Source organism: Chenopodium album, chromosome 24, assembly GCF_948465745.1.
Source record: "Chenopodium album chromosome 24, dcCheAlbu1.1, whole genome shotgun sequence".
In the NCBI taxonomy this organism is placed as follows: domain Eukaryota; kingdom Viridiplantae; phylum Streptophyta; class Magnoliopsida; order Caryophyllales; family Amaranthaceae; genus Chenopodium; species Chenopodium album.
Window position 1 is genome coordinate 24,759,886 of NC_137857.1, and position 10,485 is coordinate 24,770,370.

Genomic DNA, 10,485 nt, shown 5'->3' on the forward strand with positions numbered 1-10,485 from the left:
AATTGAATACGATGAATTCAAATTCTAAAATTGAAAACTTTCATTTGAAATGAATTGAGTATATCCAAACACAACCTGAGGGAATTTGAAATGATTGAGTGGTAATTAGTTACTATATCTATATGTAGCATTACACTATGAGTTTTACTACAAAAATATTTAGCATTACAAAGAATTTATCTGGATTTAACCTCATTTAAAAATTCATTTAAGATTTTGGAAGCGTACGGAAAATAAAATAGAACTTGTTTAAACATGACTTGGTTCACAATAAAATCATTGTGGACTAGAGTTTCATATGCGAGTAACTGACTTTATGTTGAACATAATAACCCTAAATTTAACATAGTGATCCTAATTTAATAAAGTGACCTTTTTTATAACATGTGTACTTTAATATTATTATGTACATGAATTACACATGATGAGTATATTTTATAGTACTACCTCCGATTTTTTTTAGTTGCAACGTAGGAATACTTTATATCTCCCAAATAATACCCCAAAGTTGCAACTAAAAAAATCGGAGGTAGTATATGATTTAATTCTCCATCCCACCGTCATTTTTGTGTTTATTTGAGCTTAACTAAAAAAATCGGAGGTAGTATATGATTTAATTCTCCATCCCACCGTCATTTTTGTGTTTATTTGAGCTTTGCGAATTATTACTCATATGCGTTTGTTAGTGTTTTTGTAGTTAATATTATTTGATAGTAATTCACAAATTTACAATAATTTTTGAGATTTTAGTCTCTACAATATGTTGGGTTATCGAGTCTATTTTATGAGAAAATATTTGAAGCCCAAAACCGAGATAGAAGACTTGAGTTCGTTGATTAAGAGCTTGATTTATTAAATATGTGCTTAGCAACCCAAGTGAAGTGAGTCAAGTAATAAGTTGCAATCTAGTTGTTGTTACCTACACCCCCCCTTTAGGCATCACTGCCTACCCCCCCCCCCCCCATACCCACACTAAATTACCACAATACCTACACCTCTTCTCCCTTTAATTTTCTAAATTTTCTCTCTTTTCTTAAAAATTGGTTTTCTTTATAATTTTACCAATATTTTAAATTTCTCTCTCCTCATAATTTTACTATTTTATCTCTCATCATATTTTTACTAGGGATGTCAGTGGGGCGGGTCAAGTGGGGATAAAAACCATACCCACCATGGGTGATGGGGCGGGGTGGATTTTAAGTTGTACCCGCCCCGCCCCACCCGCCCCACTTCGTACCTGCCCCATCCCTGCCTTATACCCACATCTGTATACTTTTATACTATTTTATAAAATAATTACGTGAAATAAAATATTAACTATAATACTTTGTACTACACTTACATTATAAACAAAAATGTTTGTAATATTAAGAATGTTTTTTTTAATATTATAATCCGTATTAATTATGTAGGATCTTGAATTTGAGAGACGGAGATTTGGGTAGGGATTAGGCGGGTATTTGGTGGGGATTAGGTGGGAATGGATATCAAAATGAGGGGTGGGACATGGATGTTTTGGAATTGGACCCGGGGCGGGGATGGGGATGAATAATTGACCCTCCGCGGGGACGGGGATGAAAATGTTAGGTGGTGATGAGGATGGGAAGGCCAACATCCGCCCCGCCTCACCCCATTGACATCCCTAATATTTACCACTTGCTCTCTCATAAACTACTAAAATTTTCTTAAAAATTCTTGAAAAATATATCAAAATGCTCTTAGATCTCTACTTATAAAAGAAGAAATCAAGAAATCGAAGAAAATTTCTACAAAAGAACGATCAACAATCAAATTGTAAGTTGATAATTTTATATAATTTTTGAAAAAAAAAAAAAGTCACACCCTCACTTTTTATTTGCCTTATTCTTCAATAATATAAAATTTCAATAGTAGTAGTTCACTAGTTCATGATTTCTTATAATTTTACTTAGTAATAATGATTTCTTAAGATCATAGTAGAATGATGTTCTATATACTCTATTTTAAGTTGATTAAACTTGTGGCCTGGTGTGTGTTTAAATGTTCATTTAGAATATAATACATGTTCATTTAGATTTATACATTTTCATTCTCATATATTGAAGAAAAAAAATTATATCTTTATAGTGTGTTCAATTTTGTATTAATAATTGTTATTCATGCGTAAATGTTCAAATTTAAATCCTTAGATTTCACATACTTTTGTTTGGAATGTGTTGCTATTATTATTATTATTATTATTATTATTATTATTATTATTATTATTATTATTATTTGGTTTTTTTGTTGAAAAACTTTGTCGATCTCTATTTGTACAGGATAATCAAGTAGAGGAAGTCAAAGGCGGCATTTATATAGTGCTCTGATTATAATATTCATGGAAATTACACATGTTTATGATTAAAGGTTCAACAAGGAGGATATATATTATATTATACTAAATGTAACAAATAATGTTCATTTAGCAAGACACATATGTATATTTGGTTCACTTTCATGTTTATGAAACAATTACATGTAATAATATAGTTATATAGAAATGCCTTATTACTTATTACTGTAATTAAAATAAATTTATTTTAGATTTGAGATTTTTTGTTAGCAATCTTTTATTTAAATGAATAGAATTCTAATACGTATGTATTTGCATAAAATTTACTATGAAACTTAAACATAACTTTTGAAATGAACATTTGGTAATACAAACATGAACATCTGTTGAAATTAGAAAAAAAACAAAAGTGAACATAGGATGATGCAATACTTCTTATAATAAACAAAAAAATGATTTAAATGTAGTAGTCCTTATAAATAAATTTGCTCTGATTTTTATTTATTAATTCTTAAAATTCAATTCAAAGTAAATATTAATTTGAACAAAAAACTCCTTGTTATAAAAATGAACATCTTATGATACATAAATGAACATTTTATAAAAATTTGCAGAAAATTCGTAAATGAAAAGGGGCGGGATAGGAAGTGTAGGAAAAGGGGATGCAGGCAGTATTCCATATCGTGGGATGTAGGTAAAAATTTACAGTTGCTATCAAGTGTAACCTAAAGAATGAGCTTAAAATGATAGCCCCAATGAAAACAAGTGTAGGAAGCCTATAAACAAAGGCCATTTAAGCGGCTGGCCTATATATATATATATATATATTAAATATATGTTTACAATAATATTTGTTATATAAATTAAGGTGAAATTAGTGCATCAGCATGCAGTGGCGGAGCCACATTGGAACATGGGGGACAGCCAAAAAAAAAATGTCCCCCCAATTCCAAAAAAAAAAATGTCCCCCCAATTCCGAAAAAAAAAATGTCCCCCCCAATTCAAAAAAAAAAGAAAGAAAATTGCTGTATAAAAAGTTTCAGTAATACCGTATATATTTATTATACATACATCTATAACTTACAAACATGAACATGGCTTGGTGGTTGGTTGTTTAGTGAGAATAAGGCATTTAACTCTCATTGTCCCCAGTTTAACCCCTCTCACTCTCATTTTACCTCCGTTTTTTTTTGCTTTTTTTTTTTACTCCTTCTGATTTTGACCATCTGATTTAACTTTTTTATTCTTGTTTTGCTTAATTTTTTTTTTATTTTCTTGTTTTTGGATTTCATTAAATTGTTTGTAGTTCATATAAAGTTTTTGTATAAGGCTTTTTTCCAAAAAATAAATAATAGTAAAGTACTGTATTAAATAGTCTGTAGTTTGCTGTTCATATATATATATATATATATATATATATATATATATATATATATATATATATATATATATATATATATATATATATATATATATATATATAGATTGCCACAAATTAATTCTTTGAGACTAAATTTTAAATTTCATTAATATAGATTACATTATAATAATTTGATGTTGCATAATTTTTTTGTTTCATAGGTAATACAATAACCCCTCCTATCATTAATTTGTTCCCAAAAAAAAATTTAGTTTGTAGTTTGATAAATTTAGATTTCAATGTGTTTTCTGTATATTCATCTCATTCACAATAATACGGCCGCTACATTATATATAGCTAGGTATACTTGGAGGGCAAGGCCAAGTATCCTAAGATAAGTCACAAAAATATTCTAGGAAATATTTACACAATATTCACACATATCCTTATTTCCTAAAATATATCCCAATACCCCCCCTCAAGTTGGAGCACCCAAATTTCCAATGCCCGACTTGCGAAGAAGAAACTCAAATTTTACCTTTCCCAAGGCCTTGGTGAAGATATCCGCCAACTGTAGTGTTGTAGGAACATAAGAAGGAGATATAGTACCATCCATTATCGCATCTCGTATAAAATGACAATCCGCTTCAATATGCTTTGTGCGTTCATGGAACACCGGATTCTGAGCAATGTACAAAGCAGACTGACTATCACAAAATAGGCGCATCCCACTCTCATGACGAACACCTAAGTCACAAAGTAGTTGTTTCAACCACTTTAATTCACAATATACACCGTTCATCGAACGATATTCCGCTTTTGACGAGCTTTTAGCCACCGTGGGTTGCTTCTTGGTCTTCCAAGACACAGGAGAGAAACCAAGCAACACTAGCTAACCAGTTAAGGATCGTCGAGACAATGGACAACTTGCCCAATCCGAATCACACCAACCTTCCAGCTGTAAAGCACTGTCAGATCTCAAAAGAATCCCTTGACCTGGATTTTTCTTCAAATAACGCACAACTCGCAGAGCTGCATACCAATGCTCTATTCTAGGATTTTGCATAAACTGAGCTAAAATATGAACAGAGTAAGTCAAATCAGGTCTTGTCACCGACAAATAAATCAAACGACCTACAATTCTGCGGTACTTCTCAACATCCTGTAATAATTCACTCGTTGATAGAGCCAACCTATGATGCTGTTCCATAGGAAAATCTGCGGGCTTTGCATCAGAAGGAAGTGACTCTGCAATAATATCCATGGCATACTTTTTCTGACAAATAAAAAATCCCTGCTTGTTTCGGGCTACCTCTAGCCCCAAAAAATATTTTAAATTTCCCAAGTCTTTCATTTTGAAACAGTTCCCTAAGTATGCTTTAAAATTAATCAAAGCAGCTTTGTCGTTGCTTGCAATGATCAAATCATCAACATACACCAACACATTCACCTGTAAATTCCCTTTCGTCAAAGTAAATAACAAATAATCAGAGTATGACTGTTTAAAGCCATAATTTTTCAATGCGGTGGTTAGTTTCGCAAACCAACACCGAGGAGCCTGTTTCAAGCCATATAATGACTTATTCATCCTGCAAACTTTGTCAGAATTATCATTTGCAAAACCAGGAGGAATTTTCATGTATACCTCTTCCTCCAGATCCCCATGAAGAAAAGCATTGTGGACGTCCATCTGATGAACCTCCCAATTTTTCACTGCAGCACCAGCAAGAAAAGTTCGTACTGTTGTCATCTTTGCTACCGGGGCAAAAGTCTCATTGCAGTCTAGACCCTCTACTTGATGATTACCAAATATGACAAGCCTTGCCTTCAATCTCTGCAAAATCCCGTGTTCATCATATTTTTCTTTGTAGACCCATTTACTCCCAAGTGCTTTCTTCCCGGGTGGCAACTTCTCTAGAGTCCAAGTACCTTGTTCTTCTAGAGCCCGAATCTCATCGGCCATGGCTTTGCGCCACCCCTCATGCTTCATTGCCTCTTTAAAGTTTCTCGGTTCATTGCCTCCTGTAACAGCAGCTACATATTTTCTATGTTTTACAGAAAAACAATGAGGATTAACAAAATGTGTTAAAGAAAATTCAGTACCTGAGGAGGTCGATGTCACGGGTGAAGATGGACTTTTATTTCGTATGGTGTGGGTAACAAAATCACGAAGCTTCACCGAAGTCTTCTTTTCTCTCATCCCTTTACCCATACTCTGTACCGGCTTATTCACCCCCAAAGCTACCTCTGCCTGCTGCTCATTCGAGGCCAAAACAGCCTCTGCCTGCTGCTATGCCACGGCCAAATCGGCCCCTGGTGGCTGCCCTGCTGCTGGGATAATCACGCCTGCCCCAGCAGACAGCCCAACGGACTGCCCAGTAGCTGAGCTGCTGCTGGCAGTGTACTCCGCATGCTGCCTGCGGCTGCCAGCACCTGACCGCGGGCTGGTCGCGGAGCAGCCTGCTTGCTCCACCTCCCCGTCTTCTTCGACCTCATACCCCCTGTCCACGACATCCTCTCGAGGTAACTCACGAGCACACTCATGCTCACACCACTCATCATCACTATGATACTCATTCACATCACACCCTTGTTGCGGAATTTCATTGGTCGGGCTAGCAAAAGGAAATATGTGCTCATGAAATAGCACATCACGAGAGACAAAAAACTCTTTAGTCTATAAATCATACACTCTCCAACCTTTCTTCCCAAAAGGATATCCCAAGAAAACACACCTCCGGCTCCTACTTGCAAATTTATCACCCTTGCTGCGTTGATTATACGCATAACACAAACATCCAAAGACTCGAATATAATCATACGAAGGAGTTTTATCAAATAGAACATCAATAGGGGTCTTATAGTTGAGCAATCTAGAAGGTGTTCTATTGATAAGGTGACAAGCCGTTTGCACACATTCACCCCAAAATCGAAAAGGAAGGTTAGCTTGGAATCTTAAGGCCCTTGCTACATTCAATATATGTTGATGCTTTCGTTCAACCCTCCCGTTTTGTTGAGGTGTGTCTACACATGAGGTCTCAAACAATATCCCGTTGTCAAAAAAATAATTTTTCAAAGAGAAAAACTCCGTTCCATTATCACTTCTAACAATCTTAATTTCTTGATTAAATTGACGTCGAACCATAGAAACAAAATTGAGAAACATATATTCAACTTCCATTTTATTACTAATCAAATAAGTCCAAACACCCCTAGAAAAATCATTTACGATAGTGAGGAAATAACGAGCACCACAAGATGATGGAGTCTTGTAAGGCCCCCATAAATCCACATGAACAAGTTCAAAACTACGACTAGCTTTACTATCACTAATAGGAAAGCTACTTCTATGTTGTTTTGCCCTAGGGCATACATCACAATGCTTATTTTTAAGAAAATTACTAGAAACACTAACAACCGGAAGAGATTGCATAACTTTTGCCGAAGGATGTCCCATACGTTGATGCCAAAGTCGAGCCGAAGATTTCCCGTCCACAACCAAAGCCTTCACCATAGGAACACCACGGAAATAATAAAGTCCATCTTGTCTTTCACCCGCTCCAATCACCTTCCTCGTCGTTAGGTCCTGAATAACACAAATTTTGTTAGTAAATTGCATAGTGCAATTAGAATCATCACATAATTGAGTTGCAGAAATTAAATTGCAATTCAATTGGGGTACAAAAAGGACATTCTCCAGCCTCAAACCCCCATCTAAAATCACCGAGCCAATTTTTGATGCATTGGCATTCTTTCCATCCGGTAATCCCACCGGACAACTAGTCACATTAACCACATTAGTTAAGAGAGACAAGTCACATGTCACATGATTCGAGGCTCCGGTATCTAGAATCCAACCTAAATCATTCTTACCATGAAGCTTAGGCTTAAGAGAATTTAAGTGATCCAAAATTTGTTGAATCTGAGCCGCAGTCACGCCCACTAAAGCATTACCATCTGCTGCCACATTAGAGCCACTGCAAGAGGAGTGCGAAGAGGCAGCCCCTCCTGTTTTGTTGGCACGAACAGAGGGTGATGCTGCCCCTTTTCCTCGAGCACCAGTACGCCCACTACAGCCCCCACCTCTGCTGCTGTTAGATGCTCCACGGCCTGGACCACGCCCCCCACGAGGACGATCACCCCACCACTCCGGAAAACCGTGCAATTGGAAGAAACCAGACTCAACATGTCCTTCCCTATTGCAATGAGTGCAGAATTTCTCACTATTGCCATTCGAACGAGCTCTCGAAGAGGAATCATATTGAAGCTTAAAAGCTACAGCACTATCACGAGACTTGGTGAGTTCATCTCCCCGCAAACACTCGGCTTGAATAAGCTGTTGGTAAGCGCGATCAACCCCTGGGAGAGGGTCTTGAGCAAGAAGTTGCCCTCTAATTGAGCCGTAAGCATCATCAAGGCCAATTAGAAAATGATGAACCAAATCAACTTCACAATTTTTCTCCACTTGTGCAACTATGTTGCACGTACACGCACCACAAGAGCAGATTGGCACCGAAACATATGCAATTAATTCATCCCAAACCTTAGTCAGACGACCAATGTAACACCCCAATAATTCTCCCTTTTTCAAACCACTTCATTTAAATAAAATAGTGGAGAACCATTGACGTGCTACCGCCACGTGTTAAAACGTTAAGGCTTTATCAAAGTATCGCAGCGGAAAATCAAACACAAGTCTTTAAAATAACATAGTTTAGGAAATTAATAAGTCAAAGCTTACAAATTGGAACCATGTAAGGCCCTTATTTAAAACCATACCAATTTTCAAAATCCCAAAACATAATTAAAATAGTAAAACGTGAATAAGTTCAACACAAAGAACGAATACTCTCAATCACACCAATCCTTTGACAATGCAATTGTCAAATCCCCGAACTTCACATCATCAAGATAACCTGTGCGTTGTAGCTTGTATGTACTCGGCTTTGCTGATTGCGTGCTTTGTGTCTTTCTTTTGGTCATGGCCTTCGCCTTTCAATGACCCTGTGATGATCATGGTTACACATTGATTTAATTCATGTGCTTATGTTTATGAAACATGTTTTGGTGAATTGATTATGTTTGTATGGAATTATGGATGCAAACATGTTGAATTATATTGGATAAAATGTTTGTATGGAATGTTGATACAAGCATAATTTTATTGGATTGGTTTGTTAACCACATTTGGATTATTAAAGGATTGGAATTGAATGATTTAAGTGGAATGAATTTATTAATTATTCCACAAGGTTATTATTATTTATTTATTACTCAATCATAACTTGTTAGTATGTTGAGTAAAGGTGGATTAAGCCGAAATGGCTAGGTGAGTTGACTATGTTCAACAATTTTAGATAATTTGGAAGTTTAATAGAATTAAAGGTCAATTTGTGATGTGATCACCATTGTCCTAAATAAGATTAAAAATAAATTGATGTATGATTGTTATGTATGGTCTTCTTGATTGAGTCGGCTATTAATTAAAATTGTAATCACGTAAAGTGAAACATGGATGAGCAATAAAACTCTGGAAAGCGTGCACTTCTAGAGTATTGACAATTATGGGTTGGGGTACACGGTGGTAGCCCGTGGCTTTTCAAGGCTTGTTTGATCAACATGTCCTCTTCTCTTTTGGTATTTACATTTTATTTTATAATGAAAGTTAGATGGGATCCTAGACTAACTTTGTGAGAATGGAGTCGCGCCCATTCTTGCATCGCGCTAAACTTTTATTTCAAATGGTCATTTGGGACCAAAATGATTTGGTGGATTGGACAACCTGATCTATTGCTTACTCTAAATTAAATTAATTAAATTAAATATAGAGAGTCAAGTGTTTGGAATTGGTTAGTAAGTATGTTGAGTCAATTGAATTGTTTAAGTGTAGAGTCTTGATTAATGAATTCGAGTTGTATGTTTATTTACTTCAATTGGTTGAGCGTGCCAGGTTTTGTGCGTTGTAGCTTGTATGTACTCGGCTTTGCTGATTGCGTGCTTTGTGTCTTTCTTTTGGTCATGGCCTTCGCCTTTCAATGACCCTGTGATGATCCAATTATTACACTTGTATTATTGGGGAGCAGTATTGCACAGGTTATCTTGATGATGTGAAGTTCGGGGATTTGACAATCGCATTGTCAAAGGATTGGTGTGATTGAGAGTATTCGTTCTTTGTGTTGAACTTATTCACGTTTTACTATTTTAATTATGTTTTGGGATTTTGAAAATTGGTATGGTTTTAAATAAGGGCCTTACATGGTTCCAATTTGTAAGCTTTGACTTATTAATTTCCTAAACTATGTTATTTTAAAGACTTGTGTTTGATTTTCCGCTGCGATACTTTGATAAAGCCTTAACGTTTTAACACGTGGCGGTAGCACGTCAATGGTTCTCCACTATTTTATTTAAATGAAGTGGTTTGAAAAAGGGAGAATTATTGGGGTGTTACAACCAAAGTATGCCGCCACCGTCTCAGTCGACCCTTGTTTACAATCACCAAGAGTCTTTTTCAATTGGCACACACGAGTACCACTCACCACACAAAAACGGTTCTTGAGGTTAGTCCACAAGAGTTTTGCATCATCATAATCCCCAATTGTAGACCGCACCGAGGGGTCCAGCGTATTGGACAGCCATGAGACCAACATCGATTGCACAGCCACCCAATCTTCCATCTTCTCATCAGTGGTCGGCTTTGAGACCGAGCCATCAATAAAACCAAATTTGCGTTTGGCCTTCAACGAGGTTTTGATTGCCCTCGCCCACTCATCGTATTTACACAATATTCACACATATCCTTATTTCCTAAAATATA

At 35.9% G+C, this 10,485-nt stretch overlaps 1 protein-coding gene across 1 annotated transcript; it reads right to left on the reverse strand.

Moving 5' to 3' along the window:
• Positions 1-5,961: 5,961 nt before the first annotated feature.
• Positions 5,962-10,345, reverse strand: LOC145610688 (uncharacterized). Its single transcript, XM_081665988.1, has 5 exons — positions 10,201-10,345; positions 7,267-8,144; positions 6,901-7,176; positions 6,407-6,528; positions 5,962-6,286 (listed from the first exon to the last, which is right to left on the reverse strand). The coding sequence occupies exons 1-5, from the start codon at positions 10,343-10,345 to the stop codon at positions 5,962-5,964; spliced, it is 1,746 nt and encodes a 581-aa protein (XP_081522114.1).
• Positions 10,346-10,485: the final 140 nt, after the last annotated feature.